This window comes from Amphibalanus amphitrite, unplaced genomic scaffold (genome assembly GCF_019059575.1).
Source record: "Amphibalanus amphitrite isolate SeventyFive unplaced genomic scaffold, NRLGWU_Aamphi_draft 000078F_arrow, whole genome shotgun sequence".
In the NCBI taxonomy this organism is placed as follows: Eukaryota; Metazoa; Arthropoda; class Thecostraca; order Balanomorpha; family Balanidae; genus Amphibalanus; species Amphibalanus amphitrite.
The window spans coordinates 21203-44439 of record NW_024881574.1 but is presented as its reverse complement, the minus strand read 5'-3'; the positions used below and the strand labels follow the sequence as shown (position 1 = coordinate 44439).

At 50.7% G+C, this 23237-nt stretch overlaps 1 protein-coding gene and 1 non-coding gene across 2 annotated transcripts in view; both read left to right on the top strand.

Moving 5' to 3' along the window:
• The window catches only part of LOC122379429, a 28369-nt gene extending 5459 nt beyond the window's left edge, over positions 1-22910 (top strand). The window contains exons 2-6 of the mRNA XM_043361646.1: positions 18068-18270; positions 18562-18710; positions 19671-19863; positions 21293-21517; positions 21762-22910. Of these exons, the coding sequence (XP_043217581.1) occupies positions 18068-18270; positions 18562-18710; positions 19671-19863; positions 21293-21517; positions 21762-22060 (1069 nt within the window). The 3' untranslated portion in view covers positions 22061-22910. The remainder of the gene's footprint in view (positions 1-18067; positions 18271-18561; positions 18711-19670; positions 19864-21292; positions 21518-21761) is intronic.
• Trnal-cag lies at positions 12181-12264 on the top strand. The gene has a single exon. It is a non-coding gene; the product is annotated as a tRNA-Leu (tRNA).
• Positions 22911-23237: the final 327 nt, after the last annotated feature.

Sequence of the window (23237 nt, the reverse complement as noted above, 5' to 3'; positions counted from 1 at the left end):
TATGCCCAGTTTTGGCTCTCTGTTGCCTGCCGACGTGTTCCGAGCTGTCGCAAAAAAAACGATGTGGTGGCACCCACGCCCCCCCCCCCCGCCCGGCCAGGGTCCTTCTAACCAGGAATGCGGAGGCGTGGAAATTTCAGACGGCTCCGGCTCCGGCTCCGGAGAAAAAAAAATCGGCTTCGGCTCCGGCTCCGGCTCCAGCTTCGACTCCAGTACTCAGTTCATCCTTTACACAAATAAATACGGGTGGAAAAGAAAAGATGAAGGATTGGTTCACGTTGTTTCTGTATTTGCATAACAAGGCTATTTTGAATACCACATATTTTACTGCCTTGCAGGCACTGTGAAACCGAACTAGGTCAATAATGTTTTCCTCTTCAAAAAAAAAAAAATAGCCGGAGTATTCCGCCGCCTTTTTTACCGCTCCCGCTCCGGCTCCGGGCTATATTGTTTCACGGCTCCGGCTCCGGCTCCGGCTCCAGGCAAAATATGGCGGCACCGGCGGCTCCTCCGGCTCCAGCTCCGGCTCCGCACCCCTGCATCTATAACTCGGCTTCTGAGCCACGTACCAACACGCCTAAGGCAGTGTTCGAAGGGACGCAAGCAAACAATAATGACGAAATTACGCCTGTCACTTTTTATATCAGTTCAAAATGCAGTTCACATAGGTCATCCAAGGTTAAATTTCGCCAATTTTCAGGTCCAATTTCGACAATTTTCAACAAACCACCGCATGATTCGGAAATGAATAGAGCTACAGTACCGGGGAAAAGCGTAGTTAATAGCTCTTTTAACACCCCTTTTTTCGCCGAAATCCTTCTCCTCCATGCCGCAACCCCTGATCCGGGCTGGACCTGGACGGGCAACTTTATTCCATGCGGGCGGCTCCCATTGGAGCGCACTGCAGCTCCTAAGGAAGCACACTGATAACCGGGTGCAGTGAGCACTTGGGAGGCTGGTCGGCCTGTCCTGTTGGACAGGCTCAGCCCCAGTGAGTCACCAAGGTGCCCGCACAGACCAATGTCTACCTCAATTCCTATCATCCCTCCGGCCCTGAAATGGCCTGTCAGACCGAAAGCCGAAAGGGCCTGGGTCCAACCCAACAAAACAAACAAAGCTCTTTTAACGCACTTTCTGTAAACTGTGCTCAGATTTGACCTAAGCCTGTTAATTGTACACTTATTTATTTATTTATTTATTTATTTACTTCGTAGTGGCCGTCCCCTATCTATGACCGAAGTCAAAGAGGCTATTCTTGGCACTGAGTCAATAAAAGATGGTGATGAAGTGGGTAAAAGAACATCATGCTATGACACCAGTATAACGCCTTTTGGGGCGACTAACGGAGCGAGCGAGAGGGTGAGCCTTGCACGTGCGAAATTTCGAGGGGGTACCTCCAGTTGACTTGTGCACGGCACCCTACTAACCGGTCTCTAGCGATGTGCCGAATTTGAGCACAATCGGCCCAGCCGTTCTCGAGATCTGGAAGCGGCACCCTGCACGTGCGCACGTGAAAAATGGGTCCCAACTGACTTTTGCACGGCACCCTACTAACCGGTCCCTAACCATGTACCAAATTTGAGCGCCATCGGTCCAGCCGTTCTCGAGATCTGTAATCGACCCCTGCACGTGCGCACGTGCAGCAGCACCCCAACTCTGGCACATGGATATGCATTGCCTAGTGGGTGCCTACCTACATACCAACTTTCAGCGCAATCGGCCAAGAAGTTACGGAGATATTGCAACAATTACAAAAGTGACACCTCTTCGTTTTGCACGTGGCACGTGCATAAGGGGTCACCCACATGCATCGGGAATAGTCCAATACTTGGTAGAAGGAATGAAGCTACCCTACAAAAATTACCGCGTGTAAATCGGTCAAGTGGTTGCTGTCACCGTTAGCCGTTAAAAAATATGAAACTTAATGCCGCAAATGCACTTTCGAAATCAATGTTTATTTTGGTACAGGCTTGATCCACTTCGCTCCTTGATCGAAATGAAAAACACCGTTCCAAAAGTCGCACATTGCGGCTAACGAGAGAAAATAAACTAAGAAATAAGTTGAAACATAAAGATAAACCTTTCTTGAATGTCACTTTGACACTTGTTAATCAGTGAATGCATCGTCCTTGGCTTTGCATATTTACTTTCACTGTTTCAGAATGAGCTATAATAATGACCCCGTTTCAATCAGTTTCTCATCAAAAGGCCCCCTTTTCCTTAATTTTCTAAGCACAAAAATATGACAACAATTTCGTTGCTAGGCAACAAACGCACAGTACCCCCCGGTCGCGACATCCTCCCCCACCAGTGTTCACAAGGGGGAACACGAAACATGTCACTCGCGATACAGGCCACACGTTCCTGACACCCCTCGGTGTCTTTCACTCTGCACTTAACGACCACACCGTGTCAGCTCTGAGCACTAACGGCCCATGCCGATTCTGTCACGGCTCGCGTTGACCTTACGCAGGTCACAAATGTGGGTGCTAGCCACGCGGATCATTATCAATGTCTTCGAACACAGAACGTACCCCATCCATCAAGATCAACATTACTTTCACGGTTCGTCTCACATGAGCATCACATATTGGGCCAGTTGGCCGTGCACCCCGTCGCACGGATTCTCCGATGATTCCGATTTAGAGGCTTAGTTGAGACTCTCCAAGAGACACAACTTCGTTGTCGGGCGAACATACGTCCCACTCTTTGTCTTCACTTCCGCTGATCTGACTCCTCCGTCAGAGCCTGGGTAGACTCTTGTGATGCGTCCCAATTCCCAGTATCCTCTAGGACTCTGACTGTTGACGACCAAAACTACGTCGTCTATCTGCAGATTCTTCTTCTCTGTCTTCCATTTCTGTCTGTTTGTCAGCGTAGGAAGGTACTCCTTGAGCCACCTTTTCCACAGATGTTCAGCGAGGATCTGTACTTGTTGCCATCTCCTCCGTCCAACAACATCAGCATCAGCATCATTGAATACCCCTGGCGGTAGTCCTTCTCTTCCATCAGATGAGCCCAACAAGAAGTGGTTGGGCGTAAGAGGTTCGGGGTCTTGAGGATCACTGCTAATGTAGGTCAGAGGACGGCCGTTGATCATGAATTCGACCTCCGCTAGGGTCGTCTGAAGAACGTCCTCCGAGACGCATTTGTTTCCTAGAACCACTTTGAGGGAGCGCTTCACCGAGGCGATCAGACGCTCCCATGCACCGCCCATATGCGGGGCGGCTGGCGGGATGAACACCCACTGGATGTTTCTCTGACTCAAAGCATCGGATATCTGTGCCTGATTCCAATGTTCGATGGCTTCTCGCAGTTCTCTTTCGCCTCCGACTAGATTAGTGCCATTGTCCGAGTAGATAGTTCGAGGTCTACCTCTTCGTGCGATAAAGCGGCGCAGTGCCATGATGAAGCTACTGGTGTCCATCAAAGCAGCTAGCTCCAAAAGGATGGCCCGAGTGGCGAGACATGTGATCAGCAGCACATATCTCTTTTCTGTCTTTCGAAACTTCTTCACCGTCAGAGGTCCGAAAAAGTCGAGTCCGACTGTGCTGAACGGACGTCTCATGTCTAGACGGGCCTCTGGCAAGTCTGCCATCCTGGGTGGCTGAGGCGAGGCGCGGCGGTTACGGCAGAATGCACACTTCCACAGGTGCTTCTTCACAGCTGACCGCATCCGTTGCACCCAGTACTTCGATCTCAGCTCACAAAGTGTTCTTTCCAATCCCCAATGCATGACTCGCTGATGTGCATCGACAATGACCAGTCTGGTGATCTCACTCTTGGCGTCAAGAATGACGGGGTGTTTCGTGTACTCGTCTAACGAAGTCTTGCTCAGGCGCCCACCAACTCTCATGAGGCCGTGTTGATCTCGGAATGGAGACAGGTGGTCGAGACTAGCTTGTTTCATGCAGGTTTCTTGATCGTCCTTTATTATGCTGATTTCAGCCGCATCAATTTCTGCGCTGCGTAGTGGACCATCAATGACTTCTGTGCCAGCAACCTTGCTCTTCACGTTGCTGATGAATCGCCTTATCCATGCGACAATGCGTCTGTAACGAGTCCATGAAGAGAGCCGCGCCGGGTCTATGAGCTGGGACAGTAGAGAAGTGATCTCTTCTTTTGGTGAACTAGCATGACTTGTCGCACAGATGGCTGCTGACCTCTTGACTTCTACACAGTCTGGACTGATGTCTCCTACGTCTTCTTGTGGTGGCCAGTGCTCTTCTTTGCTTTCTAGAAACGCTGGGCCTAGCCACCACTCTTGCTGGTTTTTCAACTCTGACAGAGACTTTCCTCTTGAGCAGAGATCTGCCGGATTTTCTGAGCCTGGCACGAAGCGCCACTGATCTGGGCTTGTCGTGTCGTGAATCTCAGATACACGATTCGCCACAAATGTGTGGTATCGCCGACTTTCGTTCTTCAAAAACTGCAGCACCACTTGACTGTCTGTCCAGAAGACGATTCGCTTGAAGTTGTAGTTCATTTCCCTTTTGATAAGACTGGCTACTCTTGTTGACATGACGGCACCTTGCAGCTCAAGTCGGACTATCGACAGCTGTCGCAGAGGTGCGAGCCTAGTGCGAGCCATCACAAAGCGACTGTGATAGTAGCCGCTGGACAATACTCTGATGTATGCTACGGTACCGAACGCTAATTCGGAGGCGTCGCTGAACATGTGCAGCTCGTACTGAGCGTCAACTTCTTGTTCCGGCGCGCCATACCACCGTGGAACACATGCGTCCTCAACATGCTGAAGCTCTTCTTGCCAGCGTCTCCAGATATGTAGGGTTTCTCCTGTGATTCCTTCATCCCAGCCTAGCTTTCTTTCCCAGAGACTCTGGATCAGTTTCTTCGCCACTAGTGTGTAGGGCGCCACGATCCCTAAAGGATCAAACATAGACGCGACTTGCTTCAGGATTCCTCTCTTCGTCGGCGGCACCGCGACTACGCTACACTTGACGGCCAGGTAGTCGTCCTGCGGGGTCCATTTGCATCCTAAAACGCTGCAGTACGACTTGCCCGACGAGTCTATCTTCAAGACAGCTCTTTCATCAACCGGGACTTCAGCCAGCACCCTCTCCTCATTGCTCATCCACTTCGTGAGGCAAAACCCTCCTTTGGCGAGGATGCTGGAGACTTCTCTTTTCATATTGAGTGCAGCTTCACTGGAACATTCTGACTTGACGAAGTCATCCATGTAAAAGCTGGTCTGAACCGCTTTCTTGGCTGCTGTGGACTCTTCTGTGCCAGTGCAGCCGTCTTCTGCCGCTCTCTGTAGTACAAAATTTGCGATCGCTGGGCTGCACTTCGCGCCAAATATTGCTACTTGCATTTGGTACATATCAGGCTGTCGTGTGGTGTCAAGGTTTCGCCACCAGAAACTTAATGCTGGCTGGTCTTCCTGGCGAATCCTGATCTGGTGGAACATCTTCTTGATGTCTGCTACCATGGCAGTCTGTTCCTCTCTGAAGCGGAGCAAAATTCCAACCAGATTCTGCAGCATGTCCGGTCCCTTCATCAGCTCACTGTTCAGGGACACTCCCAGGTGTGTCGCTGCAGCATCAAAGACTACCCTCAGCTTGGGTTTATTGGGGTTTACTACCGCGTGATGTGGTAGAAGCCAGCGCCTTTTCAAACGCTGATCGGCTTCTTCTTGAGACAGCTTGCGTGCGTGCCCCGCTTCAACATAAGCTTGGAGCTCGGCTTCATACGCCTTAGCCTTTTCCGGGTTACGTAACAAGCCTTTCTCAAGGCTCTGAAGTCTTCTCATGGCTGATGCTCTGTTGTCAGGCATTCTCTGATCTTTGCCTTTCCAAAGAAGTCCTGCTTCGTATCGGTCTCCGCATTTCTTCACTGATGTATCTAGGAGACGCAATGCCCGCAGGTCTTCTGCTGAAGCTTCCCCTTTGAGCTCAACTTTCGTGCCAAATGAATCAGTCTTCCACCACTCTTCGACACACTCTCCGAGATGCCTGTCTTCTGTGTCCGCACGGTGGATGAACATCACCTCTCTGGTTTGAGGTGGGACGAAACCAGCGATCGTGCCGGTCAACGTCCAGCCAAATGCCGTGCGCACCGCCACCGGTTCTCCTGCTCGTCCAACTTTGGCTTCGCGTTGAAGAACGGCTTCAAGGACATTAGCGCCTAGAAGCACCTCCACTGTTCCCTGTGAGCAGTCAGGTATGTTTATGCCTTGTAGATGCTTCCAGTCATCTTTCAATCGTTTAGGAATGTGCTGTGCTCGGACGTTTACTCGCGGCACAGAGAACGCTTCAGGAACAAGGATCTTGCGGTCAACATCTTGACCTTCGCACAAAGGACTCAGAGTCAGCTGGACCCTTTCAGACCTCTTGGTACTTCCTCGTCCTTCAACATTTTCGATGCATAGCGACTGCGCTTCGCCTGAAATCTTCACATCTCTGATGATTGCTTCCGAGCATAAGCTGGTCTGAGATCCTGGATCTAGCAGGGCCAGCGTGTCTCTAAATCTTCCATCTTGGCCGTGCACTCGAACGGGAACTATCTGGAGAAGCGTCATTCCCTCTGCTGGTCGGTTTCCCGTTACTGCGGCTATGACTCTCTGGTCACCACCGTGAGGCCTTACACGGTGACTGCCGTGCAGCATCTTGTGGTGTTTCATCCTGCACCCGTCTATTCCACACTTCTTAGAAAAGACACAATTTCTGCTCATGTGGCCTTTCTTTAAGCAGATGAAGCACATTCCTGAGCTGAACACTAGCTCAGCTCGGCCATTGGCGTCTCGCGCTCTGAAAGCTTCGCAGTCCTTCAAATGATGCTTCCCGCTGCAACACACACAAGTGTCAGAATCGAGTGAGGCTGTAGTGTTTGTAGCCAGTGTCGCCAGTGTCTTTTCTTTTGTCTTTTGATGTTGTGCTCCAGTTGCTGGTCTGGACTGCCAGGCGCGTTTTTTGACTTGATCAGTGTCTTGAATTGTCACGGCAGTGAGCTTCTGAGAGATCCTCACTTGTGTTGTGAGCCACTGGTCGAAGTTGATCAATGTAGCTCGGGCCGGCTCCATTTCAACGACGTGTGCGCTCCAAACGCGCTTCATTTCTTGCGGCAACTTCTCCACTATTCTACGCAGGTTTTCTGTGCTTTGAAGGTCTCCTTCGTACTTCAGGTTCTGAAGAACTGTTACGGCAGAGTGAACAGCTGAGTGAAACCGTTCCAATCCTTGCAGATCTAGATCTGCTGGCGACGGGCATGCAAAGATAGCCTTCATTTTCGCCTGCACAATGTCCTCTTGTCTGCCAAAGCGGTTTTCTAGCGCGTGCAGCGCTTCTTCATAAAGAGTCCCTTCGTAGAGCATCCCACTGATCAGCTGCTGCGCCGGACCCGTTACTGCGTTTTGTAGATGCGCCATTTTTTCAGTGGAGTTTAAGGTTGCTTGATCGTGCACCAATGTTCGGAAGAGCGCGAACCATCTTGGCCACTCTCCCGGACTACCACTGAAGTTTGGCAGCGTGATTCTTGGGAGACTTCTTGCGAACAGAGATTCAGATTGCGTTGGCACAGGACGGGCGCTGGACGGCAGAATAGGCACATGCACTTCAGGGCTGTCATCTTCAGACTCCTTTTCAGCTGGGGAATCGCCTTCGGTTTGAGCTCCTTGCTCTTCAACTGCGGATGCCTCACCATCAAAATCCTTTCTGCGGTCCCAGCTGAGCTCACTCTCAGCAGCTGCGGTAAGGCGCGCTTCTAGCCTGGCTAACTCTTCGGCATCTTTAGCGGCTTGAAGCTCATTTTTTCTTCGCAACTCTTGTTCTTCCCTTTCTCTCAGGTGTCGCCGCTCCAGAAGCTTACGTTCCTTTTCTTTCACTTGAAAAGCAATGTCAGCGCTTCGAGCAGCTAACGAGCTGCTGGACTGGTGAGACTGAATTGAGCCCGACACTATAGATGGTGTTTCACCTTGTCTGGATTTCAAATATTCTCGTATGCATTGATATGCTTCGTCGTGTTGCTGCTCTGCAACCTTCATGTAATCGACCGCTTCTTGAACAAGTGCTTCATCTTCTGCTATTGCTTCTTTGAGCTCTTCGTTCACTTCTTCTAAAGACTCAAGTGCAGCGTCCAGCTCCTTAAGCATGTCGACCAGCTGCGTCCTAGAGCCTCTATTTTCAATCATTACTAGGGCTCGTCTTCTTACTCTGGTGAGATTTGACAGCATCCTCCCACGCTTCCTTTTGAAATCAGATGCTGACATGATTGGTGCAAATAAATCAGTGTATCTTAATCAAAGTTGATAACTTGAATTCAGACGCTACATTGGTTTGCATCATGCTACTTTATATCTGAGCAGCTTCTCTTAAACTTATGCTGTGCAGTTCATCTTAGAGTTTTGCAAACATTTTGGAACTGTCACCGTTAGCCGTTAAAAAATATGAAACTTAATGCCGCAAATGCACTTTCGAAATCAATGTTTATTTTGGTACAGGCTTGATCCACTTCGCTCCTTGATCGAAATGAAAAACACCGTTCCAAAAGTCGCACATTGCGGCTAACGAGAGAAAATAAACTAAGAAATAAGTTGAAACATAAAGATAAACCTTTCTTGAATGTCACTTTGACACTTGTTAATCAGTGAATGCATCGTCCTTGGCTTTGCATATTTACTTTCACTGTTTCAGAATGAGCTATAATAATGACCCCGTTTCAATCAGTTTCTCATCAAAAGGCCCCCTTTTCCTTAATTTTCTAAGCACAAAAATATGACAACAATTTCGTTGCTAGGCAACAAACGCACAGTACCCCCCGGTCGCGACAGTTGCTGAGATATAAGCCTCGCAAAAGCGTGACCACGGCCGGCCGCTCATACTCAGAAATTTCCGTTAATCTAAGGAAAGACTACGCTCGCTTCGCTCGCTCCGTAATAAAAAATGCTTAAAAATCACGATAAAAGCACACAACACAATGCACATATGTACATATACATACATATCACACTTCGTCCGCACCAGACGTCAGTCGACGTTTCAGCTGGTTTCTAAACTCGGTGACGGTCAGATCAGTAAAGGCGGCGGGGAGAGCATCGTACAGCTCTGCGGCACGGTATGTAAACTGCCGCTTTCCCGCCGCCGTGCCGCGTATGTCAGGGAGACTCAGCAGGTTGTCACTGCGAGTGCTGCGCACATGGTTGGGCCGTTCGCGGTTCGTGCAGAACCGAGCAGCCAGAGACTCGGGCTGCCCAGTCTGACGGACCTTATGAAGCAGTGTGAGGGTGTGATGGACGACCAGGTCTTGGGAACACAGCCAGCCCAGGTCTTCTCGCACGGCGGATATATGGTCAAATTTACGCTTTCCAGAAATGATGCGGGCTGCATAGTTGAAATTTTTTTGAATGGTTGCCATGTTTCTGCCAGAACCGTTGCCGTACACTGCCAAACCATAGCGGATGTGCGAGAAGACTAGGGCTGAGACGATGATAGGAAAGGATCCGGGGGGTAGGTAGTGACGTAGGTGAGAGATGGCGGTCAGGATCCCTACGCACTTCCGAGACAGCTGTGATACGTGCGAATCCCACGAAAGATGACGGTCGAAAGTGATACCAAGATTTTTCGCCTCGTAGCCGGGAAGGAGAGCTGTACTCCGAAATTTTACAGAGAAGGGGGGAAGGTTTCGTAGATTTTGCCGAGTGCCGATAGGGAGGAGCTCAAATTTCGCCTCGTTGACTTTCAGTCCATTGGACCGAAAGTACGCGTCCAGGGATTGAAGGGCCGCCTCCATGTCACCGATCAAGGCTGGAAAGGCGTTTTTTTCTGCCAGAGACGAGAACCTGCGTGTCGTCGGCGTACTGCGTGACGCAGGCGCCGGCGGCACGCAGGCTGAGGTCGTTCGAAAAAACCGTGAAGAGAAGAGGGCCGAGAGAGGAACCTTGGAACACGCCTTTGGTAATTGGACGAGACTGGGAGATAAGTGTTGGAGAAAGGCTGACGCTCTGTGTATGGCCGGACAGGTAGCTGGAGAACCAGGAGGTGTCGATGCAGTAAAGCTGCAGCTTGGATAGTAATTTGGAATGATCGATGACATCGAAGCAGCGACTCAAATCGATGAGGCAGAGAAGCGAGATTTGACTTTGATCCATTGCGTGAAGCGCGCGGTCGGTGACGTTAATGAGGGCTGTCTCGGTAGAGTGTTGGGGCCTGAATCCGTGTTGGGATTGGGAGAGGAGATGGTTGGATGCGAGGTAGTCGTACAGCTGGAGCTGCACCACCTTCTCCACTACCTTCGCGATGACAGGAAGGATTGATATAGGACGGAAGTTTGAAGGATCGTCGGTGTTCCCGGACTTGTGAATTGGATGTACCAGGGCGTGCTTCCAGGATGACGGTACCTCGTTAAGAATGATGCTGGAGTTAATGATGTGCAATAAAACAGGACCGATGATGCTAAAAGAGAGTTTAAAAGTACGAATACAAAGACTATCAGTGCCACTAGCGGAAGAGTTGCGCATACTAAAAATGACTAGATGTAAATGACTAAGCGTGATGGGCTGAAGGGTGAAAGCGCAGGCGCCCACCCGCGGCAGCCGCACCGGCACCTCACGGGCTGGACCCAGTGCAGCCACCTCCGCGGCTACCCGCGGGCCGACGCCGACAAAATAATCGTTAATGGCGTCAGGGGTGACAGCTGGAAGCACACCCCGGTTTGGTCGCCCATCGGTAATGAGGTGACGCATGTGTCGCCAGAGGGAGCTGGGGCCGTCGCTGCGAATCCTATCGGATATGTGCTGCCGGTTGTCCGCACGTATAGCAGAGCGCACCTCACGGTTGAGCTGGCGGTACTCAGCTGAGGCGTGCCCACCGGCCCGCAGCGCTGCCCCTCTCCGTATAATCAGGTCACGAGTCTGGTCAGATACAGGTGGAGCCACCGGGTTTCTGAGCCGAACATCTCTAAAAGGGGCGTGTCGGTCGATGACGAGGCGGAGCCGATCAGAAAACAGCTCCCACTTAACAGCGACACTTTTTATATCGGAACATTTTCATGTTCCTACAGCTCTGTAGGCCTGATAGCTCTTCCTGCGAAACCTTTTTTGGGTCGAAAATGGCAGAACATGACGTCATTCTGACGTATTTGCGGTCAACCTATCATAGCCTCTGGAAAAAGGTCACAATGTGTAAATGGATGCCCGGAGAGGTCCTGAAAGTTTGGTGGCGATATCTGCAGTCATTTAGGAGATAGCTACGGAAGAGGAGAGGGGGCCGTTTCGCCCCCCCTTTACGGGGCGCGGGCTAACGCCCTTTCAACTCAGGCTTCAAGGGCCCTTTTGCCACTTAAGGGCCCTTTCAACCCAGTCAGTCAAGGGCCCTTTTGACTGCGGATCCCCCCTGAGAGAAATCCTAGATACGCCACTGGACTTGATTTATATAAGTACCTACTACATATTCCAGTACTGTATCGAGAGTATATATGAACCTCCAGGCTTCACGAATCAAACTATTAAAACAGTTACATTAAAGGCGTACCTACCGGTTTCGTCTATTGACTTCTTCAGCGCCGTTGTATGAAACCGTTTCATACAACGGCGCTGAAGAAGTCAATAGACGAAACCGGTACGCCTTTAATGTAACTGTTTTAATAGTTTGATTCGTGGAGCCTGGAGGTTCATATACTCTCGATACAATACTTGTCCATTTATAACTACAATATTCCAGTACATATTCTGCCCTTGTGGGCACTATTTTTATCCTTGCTATATTCCTTATCCTTGATCTTAAATTTTTCGTGAAAACTGAGCAGTAACATTTCGTAACATGTTTTCCATATACATTACGAGCTAGGAGTGCTTTGCAAATAAATTCATATGGACTATCGGGCTCATTTTGTTTTATTTTATTTATTTACCTTTTTGTATTGCGCATATGCCTAGAAGGTACGCCTATGCCCAACGGCGGTAACTGACGTCTGACGATTCAGCACGCTAATAAAAGAAAAAGCGATAAATACGATCCCCATAAGCTTGCTCATCTGGACACGTGACGATTTCGTATCTAATCTAAACATGTGCAGCTGCACGTATCTCGTCGGATCTGAGTGGACCTCCTGAGAAAACACTGAAGATGGATCTTATGTAGTGTCGGTGAATCATAATTCCAGATCACAATGTATAAATATGCCAGCAAAAATTTCTCACCCCCCCCCCCCATTCCGCCACCCATCGTCAGGATGGCCGAGCGGTCCAAGGCGCTGCGTTCAGGTCGCAGTCCGGTTCTCCGGGCGTGGGTTCGAATCCCACTTCTGACAGGGTTGTTTTGAAACGATCACCTCACTCTTTGCTCCGGGATAAGAAAGAGCGTTATCGCATCCGCCCCAAGCTTGTAGCACTCCAAAAAACATACCAAAGATGTTAGACTTGTGTGTACAGATTTATAATGATATTGGAAAGCTGTGATTGTATCATCGCTTGACCGGCTGGAAGCAGCGGAAAGGTACCGCCGTGGGCGGTGGACATCCTCCTTTTGCGCTTCGCCCTTTCCTGCTATAAATTTACTTTATGTTTCTCTTATATGCATTTTGATCTATGCCGCTGATCTTCTACGCCCCTGCTGTCAGGCTTTCCCGTCGAGCTTCCTCGCCTGTGTTGTTAGACTGTACCGCTGAGCTTCCTCGCCTGTGTAGGTAGACTGTGCCGCCGAGCTTCCACGCCTGTGTAGGTAGACTGTACCGCTGAGCTTCCTCGCCTGTGTAGGTAGACTGTGCCGCCGAGCTTCCACGCCTGTGTAGGTAGACTGTACCGCTGAGCTTCCTCGCCTGTGTAGGTAGACTGTGCCGCCGAGCTTCCACGCCTGTGTAGGTAGACTGTACCGCTGAGCTTCCACGCCTGTGTAGGTAGACTGTACCGCTGAGCTTCCGCGCCTGTGTTGGTAGACTGTACGGCTTAACTTCCACGTCTGTGTAGGTAGACTGTACCGCTGAGCTTCCTCGCTTGTGTATGTTGGCTGTACCGCAGAGCTTCAAGTTTTCTATTGTAGGCAGACTGTGCCAAATGCAAGGGAAGTGCTTTTAACCCTCGCATGTGTAGGGGGGGTCGGATGGACCCCCCCCCCCCATGGTTTTTCGCGAATAACTCGCGTAAAAAGCGGCCGATCGCGACGAAACTTTCAGTACCCTCGCATTGATCAATTTTACACCTACCCTGAAAATTTCATGACCCTGACCCAAATGACCTTTGACCTGTGACCTCTTTTCCGAGACCATGTTTGGCCGGAATCGCGATTTCGCGTATGTCGGCTCGCACTAGCCGCGTGTTTGCAAGCTTTTCGTGGTTTCAAACGTTCAAACATGTGATTTGATGTTACTCCCGTGTGTGTCAAGGTCACCTGAAGGTCAGGTCAGGTCATTGACCTTTGGTGACCTCGGGTGACCTCGGGTCACTTTTTCGAGTTTTACATGTTTCTAGGCTAGTTTTTGGAGCTGAATTCGAATTTAGCAACCATTTGAACATTTACGAAGTAGTTTTGGTGACTTCGTAACATGTTACGAAGCTGTCAGAGGCGGTTGACACGTACTACGAATACCCATCACGACGCCTACTGGTTGACCTGACCTGACCTGACCCGACCTGGTCTGAATGCTTCAAGACATCATCTGTGATCAAAACTAACACGATATTCGTGATCAGCACCCCAAAAAACCCCTTAGCAGCCACACTTTACGACTTTCTAACAGGTCCCGATTTTCCCGACTTTGGGTCATTGACCTGACCTGGAAGGTCAACCAATGACCTAGGACCTTAAAATTGGGTATCATCGGCTTCCTCTCGTCGCGGGCAACACGCTCGTTTTTTCCGCGAAGCTCTAGCTCGATCAGGGGCCAAACGGCAAGGGGGGGGGTCCAACCGACCCCCCCCCTACACATTAGAAGCTGGCAAACGCCGCACACATGCGAGGGTTAAGTGACACTGGGCACTGCGCTTCCATGCCCTTGTGTATTATGCAGTACAGTATATCTGCCTTTAGAGCCTAAAACTGAGCTCTCACTCCTCTCGTCTTGGCTCATATGGAAAACGTCCATACATTTTCGCCTATCGAGCATTGTTTCTAAACTGATTATGGTAATCTAGAGCGAAAACTGCCACTACCGAAAGCTACTTGACGTCATCAAACATTTGACGTCAGAGGATATCGTAAATATTTGTATTTTAATCCGAATGGAAATAGTCAGTCGCAAAAACGATGGATTGGGTTATCATGGATTCCTTCACGGTTGACAACAAGAGACGGTTGTTTGCTATCAAAATTGACATGTAGTGTGAAAAAATACATAGTTCGTGGTAAGTAACAGACCACGTGATGAAAAAACAGAGCGGTGTTGACAGGACACTTATAAAAAAAATATCGATATGGTAGTATAAGTTAGCCTTGTGTGCGTCATTCAAACCCAGGAGATCGCATCTACCGTCGATAAACGGGAGATAGCACGCGACACCAGCTGTAGCTCCCTGCGGCTGAAGTAACGCCGCGTCTGCTGAGGTCAGGTCGTGACCTTAGAAGGCGTGTTGACGTCAGCAAATATCGAGGAGGCGGGTGCCGAGTTCAGCAGAGCGATGGCGACGGGAGGCGGACGTGGGGCAGGGGAGGACAGGGAGGGAGGGTTGTTGGTTGTTACCAACCGAGGTGTCACGACCTTCGCTAGCGGCCCGGAGATGCTACATATATGGGGTCAGGTCAACGCACGACTGTACCCCCCATGAACGGAGTCAGACCCTCTGGCATAATTGTAGGCATAAGAGTTGCTTTCAACTAGGAAAGGATTGCTTGATAATGCGTTAGGTATATAATAAACCAATTATTACAAATGCATTCATAATTAAAAAAGACACACATGTGTGCCTTTTGAATATTTGTGAATGCATGTGCAATAATTGGTTCATTATCTACATCATCACCCAACCTGTCATGGATACTCAACAATCAACATGGCTCGATAAGGTGAAAGCAAGCTACTGAGCTGAATACTGTGCAAAGGTATTAGTGACCACTTGGCATACCTACGCATCTACAAGCTTCAGCTTGAAATGACATGCCTACAGCTTAAAACGAATGCATGACGTTGTAAGTTGTAACGGTTATTGATCATTATTATTTTCATTATACATAAGTCAAGCTAGAGAAGACGCGACAATGGTTAAAAAAATCAAAGCCCGACACAAGGTCAGTACCCAGTGCTCACTGCACAATATCTAATTATACATTTTTTTTCAAAATATTAAGAAGAAATAATAAAATTGTATGTCAGCCATTATAATAAGATCGAAGTAAATAAAGTGTCAACTGAGTGCTAATATCGTAGCGGTGCGAGCTGGCAGTGCCAGGAGCCAGCGGTTCCCGGCCCTGACTCGCTGGGGAGGTGTCTGCGTGTCCGTCTCTCAGACCACCGCGCCGGCGGGAGCCCCGCACCCGGCGCGCTCCGTCCCTCGGCTGCACTTGCAGCGACCGGTGAGATTATTTTCCTTACGTCTGCGGCCAGTGTCTGGTCCACGGTACCGATCGGACTGTCCGCGATGCATCAGAGGGAGGTTTACGCTGTGAGGACGAGCCCCGCCCCACACAACGCTCGATTTGGACGTTGTGAGCAATTTGCCGCCTTTATCACTATTAAAAAACCAGATGCCTGAAACGCTCAATACAAATGTTGCAATATCAAACTTCATATTTTATGTATCTGTTTTAGTGCTTGTTGGAGGATCATTATTAATGTAAAAATCAAGTATTTCTTTATTGTCATGACCTTTCCTCCTTTTCAAAAATATGCTGAGCCAAAATTATATTGTTTTAGCGTTTTCAAATATATCGGCCACAGGCCTTCATCAGTGAAATATCCAAAATATCCTTTTGGATATTTCACTGATGAAGGCCTGTGGCCGATATATTTGAAAACGCTAAAACAATATAATTTTGGCTCAGCATATTTTTGAAAAGGAGGAAAGGTCATGACAATAAAGAAATACTTGATTTTTACATTCATATTTTATGCATCGTTCTCTTCTTGTTGTGACGTTTTTTAAACATAATAGACGATACCCGGTTTTAAAGGGATCCGCCATAAGCACAAATACGCTCCTATAATCTGTAATATTTGTATTTTTATATGACGATATTTGTAGCAATGAATGACCTACTTAAAAGCAATCATATACCCAATATACAATGCATATGCATTATGCAATCAATTGCACATAACAAACGGATTTTCTCTTATTGACCATTGACCGTAAATATCGACTGTCTGTCCGTTGGTAATGCGCATGTCGCATTTATCTTACTTTTTCATAATATGAGCGTTTATAATCTATTTTATGAACAATAAATACCTACTGAATGCCAAAATGTGCTCGTTCGAACTGATCAGCGCTCAGTCTTCCATGTAAAATGCGTTATGTAAATAAAGTCGAGGCAAATTGCCCGAGTGGTTTTATACAAAAGGCCAGGCACCCTTTTCACCGTTAGGCGGGGGTACTTCGTAAGTCGTTATAGCATTATATAATAAATCATCTGAATATATGATGTTTGGAGGTGGTTACCAGAAGGGCATCATTTTCAGGGCGTGCTGAACGCCCGTGCAGCCGACGCCCCACGGGGCCGGTCCGTTCGAGGATCCCCGCGGCCCCTTCTGGGAAGCGGCTCGGTGTCAGACAGTTTATAGTACACACAGCCGGGAGGGGCCGCGCCGGAGCGCCGCGCCGCGCCGCAGACGTCATCCGTCACCGACGGCGGCGGCTGGAGGCGTCACCACCCGTCACCGAGCGTGGCGGCGCGCTCATCCGTCCCCGTCAGCCGACAGATGGGTGGAACGCCGCACCGCTGCGGTCGGGTCTGCCGCTCCGCCGACGCCCCAGTAGATACCACAGTGAGCGATAATTTGCTGTACTACAGCGAATACACAGCAGTTGTCCGAACTGTGTACTCGCCGGTCCTGACGTCTCCGCGGAACTGAGACGGGAATTTGTGGGTGAGTGGGCGGTCCTTCTCGGGATGCGGCGCGAAATATGAGCCGCTTCAGATTATCCTTCCCTTGACCCTTCCTGACTGCGAGAACGCATCGCACATCCAATAGATCTCCGTGCACGAGTTATAGGAACGAGAGTGTGCGACCGCGGCCCTGCTATGTAATGTCGGTTGACAATCTTGCGATAAATTGTGTGCTACGTAGAATCAAGACAATCATTTTCCTATGAAAAGGCTAAGCATACGGTTTTTTGTCCTCTTTCAACTGCTCTGCTGGTTTAGAAAGCTCATCCTGCATTCTGAGGTCACATGTGGTCAGGTCGGTCACGTGACCTCATCATTAAAATCAATGGGGAAAATGAAAACTGCTATTTTAGCACCGGGAACGATCTCAAACTATCTCAAGCACGCGAAATCGTGATTTCTTGCACTCCTTGCAAGGTCCGATGCTTCATTTGTGCATTGTTGACCTTGCGTGACGTCATTTATGACGTCACTTGGGTCATAAGAGTTTGTCGTCAAAATCTCCCGACCAAATTAAGCTACCGAGTCGGGAAAGTCACCAATGGACTCAGGAAGACCTGCAAAATCGAATGCTATATGCGACATGACCTTCTTTGACCAGCTTCGTGACCTGGGGGCGCTGACCTGACCTTGACCCGAGTTCAACATCTCAGGTTGGCCTCAACCGAAGAAAAAGTATACCGTTTGGTGCGTTGAGTGAGGCGAACACGATGATGCCAAAATAGCAGCTCTACGGCCGTTTTTTGCGAAATTATTTATGAAAAACTGAACCCGTGTGTTGGGTCACCTGACCTGAGCTTAAAGGTCACCGGTTGACCTGAAACCTTAAATTCGGATACCATTTGCTACGTCTCATAACGGCGCACATGCTCGTATTTTCCGCGACGCTCTAGCTCCATCAGGGGCGATACGGCGAAGGGGATCGTACCACCACCCCCGCTCCCCTCGGCCGGCGCGTATCGTCTAGAACGATAACACGATGTTCGTTATAACTATTATGCCATAAATTGGCAAGAACCAATTTATGACCTAACCGATGAGTGACGACCACACTGACCCAATATCTGTCCTCCCAGGCGGCAGGCGGAGGAGCAACGAATGCTCAAGGAGATACTAAACCACATTTTAATATCTCTGGATATGCCGTGCCGACCGCAAGCGCCGCGACTCTCCAGCGACGAGCGGCGTAAGCTGGCGCGGCTGGTCAGCAGCATGCAGAGTCGGCGCTACCACGACCGGAGCGACCTACTCAAACGGGCGCAGAGCTTCTATCCGACCTGTGAGTAGGAGATCGTGTGGGCTGCTGCGGAGGGGAGGAGACGGGAGAGGTCGTGGCGTAGGGCCGGGGAGACGCATCAGTCACGTTCACACCTGAGACTGTAGGAACAGGTGACAGGGTGACGGAAATTATAGAAAGATCGGGTGACATTGGGGTTACATAATTTGTTCCGGTCAGCTGTAGAGCCCTTTAAACATCGATAATGAGTTTCCGGTTGCACTACATTCGTATATCATGACCAGTGACCACGCGATTACCTGTGACCTGACGTGAACCCGATTGTGTCTCCAGGTGACCACCAACCCGAGTCGAGTCAGGACTCTGACCGTTCATCGCCCTCTATGGACGTCTATTTCAACCTGACGTCATTTCTGCCCTCGGTGCCCGATGACGTCACCATAGAGCAGGCCACTCTCCGGGTCTACAAACTGGCCGCACCGGTAAGATGATCAGACCTGAATTTATAAACTTGACCTATGCCTTTTCTTTAGGGATAAAGTGACAAGTTTTCACGGTAAAGGTGAGCGTATGTAAAAGGCCAGAAGTTAGCTGCATGATCTCACGGACGAAACACATTAATTCGTCCGTAATAGGCAAATACTTCGGTGTGGACTTGGAAAACATATAGTCCTAATAGTCCTCCTCAAATGTACCTAAATAGTTCTCATGTTAGCTACGCACACGGAAGCTATAGCAGCATAGCATCATCAACTAACATACAGCATCCCAGTTCTTGGAACTTACACCATGAATATAGCCACCACACCCACAGGTAAGCGGGTGTACGAACACGCCCAACTCATGGCCATTAAAAATCATTGTAATTTAAGTGTAAAGCGGAAGTGTATTGTGATCGTAACTCCGCTCGTGGGTCTACGTGAGTACATCTCGACCTCGAGTATCCCGTCACAGGATAGCTGGTGATCACCTCCTCACGCGCTAGATCGCCGCCGTTGTAAGGACCAAAGTATCGGTATTACACACACATTCCTACACCGTATCACTGAGGCCGGGGCTCGTGTTCGACTCGACAGTCGCCGAGCTGCCTCTGTGAGTCGACTAGACCCTGGCCACGCAGTCGAACCGACCGGAACAGACTGCGCAGCCAGACACCGGCTTCACGCGATAATAAACACTATACAACGACTGCTTGGCGGACGAATAGTGCAGGTCTATGTATAGCGGTGCAGTGTCCGATCGCTACTCGAGGCCGAGAAGGCCCCGAGATTCTAAACTTCCTGGACCGTATGTACACACATACACATGTGGTGTTTTAATGTTGGTTGACGTTTAAACGTCGATGACTGTGACGGTGATGTTTTAGTAGCTTAACCTCGGCGATGTTCCTGTTTATGTACCTATGACTATTTTAACGAAAGTATTTCGTTTCCGTGCCTCAGGTTGGAGAAGAACAGACGGTGCGAGTCTCCCTCCACGCATATGCCTCCAACGACTCAGACCAGACGCACGATTCGTCCTGGAACGACGGAGGCGACGTCTCTCCTTGGGATCAAGGAGGTGACGTCACACCATGGTCCGCTGGCGTCACTCCCTGGTCTGATGACGTCACGAATGACGTTAATCCGTGGTCAAGTGAGTTGCATAACTCAAGTCTCATGTAGCTTGATGTCTAAATAGGATTTTGAGAGAGAGAGAGAGAGAGAGAGAGAGAGAGAGAGAGAGAGAGAGAGAGAGAGAGAGAGAGAGGAGAGAGAAGCAGGGGTGTAATTTTCCCAAAATGATTGTGGGTGCCCAGCTGTAGGGGCGCCAGGACGCTTAGGGGACGTAGGGGCGCCAGAAGGTTACAAGGGCGCCGAGAGACCATGACAAGGGCGCCATTCTCCCAGAAGGGCGCCAAGTGATTAAAAATTATATATGATCCAGGGGCGCAGAGAGGTCAGAAGGGCGCCGCACAGTCAGTAACGCTAAGTTGGTGGGGACGGGGCGCCAGATGGTTGCAAGGGCGCCGTGAGACCATGAAAAGGGCGTCATTCTCCTAAAAGGGCGCCGAGGGATTGAAAAGGATACATGGTCCAAGAGCTCTGAGAAGCCAGAAGGGCGCCAAACAGCCAGTAGCGCTAAGTTGGTGGGGACGTATGTAGGGGCGCCAGAAGGTTACGAGGACGCCGTGAGACCATAAGCCACTCTCCCAGAAGGGCGTCAAGCTATTAAAAACGTTACATGGTCTAGGGGCGCTGAGAGGCCAGAAGGGCGCCGAACAGTCGAGGGATGCACGGTGGACAGAGACATAAGGGCGCGAGACGGTCAGGAGGGCGCCGTTAGACCATGAGAAGGGCGCAGTGCTGTCAAAAGGGCGCCATTCTCCCAGAAGGGCGCCGAGTGAATGATTAAAAACGCTATATTATCCAGGAACGCGAGGCTGTCAGGAGGACGCCGTTAGAGCATGCGAAGGGGGCCGTGCTCTCGAACGAAAGGGCGCTTGTAACATAAAACTTGTGGGTGCATTTTCATCACTGTGGGGGCATATTTCAGGATTGTGGGTGCATCTGCCCCCACAAAGAGATATAAAATTACACCCCTGGAGAGAGGGACCTAATAGATCACAATAGTCATTATATACCACACCACGGGAGCTCATGAATCACCGTCGAGTAGCCATTACAATGACGGTGTGCTGATCTCATCCTGAAGCCATCCAGGTCCTGACGGGTTCCAGAGCCCACCCACCTTTCGTTCTCTAAGACCCCTCCGGCCTCCCGCTCTCCAGGATCTCTCTCCCTCTCTCCTCTTGCCCCTAGTGAGAGCCAAGGCTAATAAATAGTTCGACGGGAGCCGTGTCCCCCTGTTTTCAGGAGGTAATCTGACTGTGTTCCTCCTCCATCCCTGGAGGTCCCCCAGCCCCTCGGAAGGCCCACAGCTAGTGAACAGCATGACTGACTTGAGTCTCTACTGATCTACTCTCATCTCTCCCTCCTCTCTCTGGAACCCAGCTGGCCCTCCCGGCCCCTCGGCCGACCCGCGGCTAGTCGACAGTCTGACGGTGGCCCCCTCCTCCCTCTAGGAACCCCAGTCGGCCCTCCCGGCCCCTCGGTCGGCCCGCGGCTAGTCGACAGTCTGACGGTGGCCCCCTCTCGGCACGGCTGGCTGACGTTCGACGTTCGCTCGGCGGTGCGTGCCTGGCAGCTGGGAGCCGACAGCTGGGGCTTCCTGCTGACTGTGCAGGACACGGCCGGCCGGCAGCTGCCGCCCCGCGCCTTCCTACAGGGCATGGATTGTGACGTGGCTGGTGAGTGCCCCCTCTTCTCCCCGGGAAGGATAGCTGGGACTGAGAGCAGCGAGTTCTGGCTGATCCCATATATGGAGTTACTGTACCCGATAGTTACTGTATCTGATCCCGTTAACGTTTCTGTCCAGCTGTCTCTGGTCTGTGACGTCCCTGCAATGACTGCGGGGACACTGTCTATCTGTCTACCGGGAACAGTGTCGTGTGCCGGCGTCCCTGATGCAGCCTCTCCCTCTGTGTCCTGCAGTGACCAGCAGCCCGGTGCCGGGTGTGCTGGTCAAGGTCGCCCAGGACGCCCACCTGGACATACAGGCCGAGCCTCGGTACCCTGTGCTGGACCTACTGACCGCCGAGCCGGCCGCCGAGACACCACTGCCCGTCGGCAGCGCCTCGACACTCGACGAGCCGTGCCCTCCTGCTGGCGGGCAGGGGAGCAGGAGGCAGGGCAGACTCCCGCACCGGCCATCGGCCGCCGGTCGTCGTCACCGCCACAGCCGCCAGCGGCGTACCGCCGACAGGTCGTGGCGCCGCCACAGGCAGCCCTGAGCGATCGCAGCACCACCTGTGGGAGCGCCGAGTGACGACAGCGCCACCTGTGACGGTACCGAGCCGCGCAGAGGGCGACACTATGCGCCCGCACCGCCAGCGGAGCGTCGGCTGGACGGTCAATGTGGGTACTTTCCGATCCAGCTAGGGCGAGCCATGAGGGCGAGGTCTAAATCAGCTCTGTTTTCGTTCTTCAGTACAAATGGATATGCAACGTACCGCTCTGCCTGGCGCTGCTTTGACAGCGAGGCTGATAAGAGGTACCACTGGACGGCTTCGAGGTACGTACTGAAGCTCGGCACATCTTTTCTTACAGACCCTATGGCAGTGCTTGACGATAATACCCGCTAGGAATGTGTTATGGACTATATCTGCCTATTGATTGCCTGTTGTGTCCCTCGTCCTCTGTTTGGTGCAACATCGCTCATAGATCTGATGCCCGCAAGTGCTACTTTGTGTACATAAAGTGTGCTATAGGTGTACGTACGGTAAAAGGTTTTGGTGTCAATTATCTATACCATGTTTTGAGAATTTACCGCAGCGTTATTTTCCCTTGCATATCGTGGTATTGCCCTCCCAAAAAGAAGCCTTCATCATGTGAGAATAGCATGACGAGTGAATGGTGTCTTGTCTCGGGCATTTTTCTATAGCGTAGTGTAACGTGCAATGTTTAGAGCGTGTGCTGATGTGCAATACGCTCGATCCCTGCCTTTGACCTAGAATATAGCAATACATTCTAACACAACCATTCATTGTGAATGCTCGCCGCAAAGCTTCGGTGAGCCGAGCCCGGTGGCTAAGCGAACCGTTTAGGCGCAACACTCACGCCGAATAAATGAATAAACGGTGACGTTTTTGTTTTCCTTATCTGCACATCGTTTCCTGCCGACGCCCTCCCGTGTATCAGACCTCTTTCACCGGTCCCGGTTCATTGTCAGTGCGTCAATCAGCTGTTTGCTGAGGGCCACCGGGTCGATAACCCCACCCCTCCCCCATCCCCAGCTCCAGAGGCCGTGTACGGGAGCCACCGGCAATGGCCCGTCAGCCCTCGTGACCTTGAGCCGGGCTGCGGGGGACCGTGGCATGTTTGGTCTGTAGGGGAGGGGCGGGGCCGGTCGGGGAGTGGTCGACGGGGCCACTGCGACACCCCTTTCGGCCCCCTCGGGGCTGGGCTGGC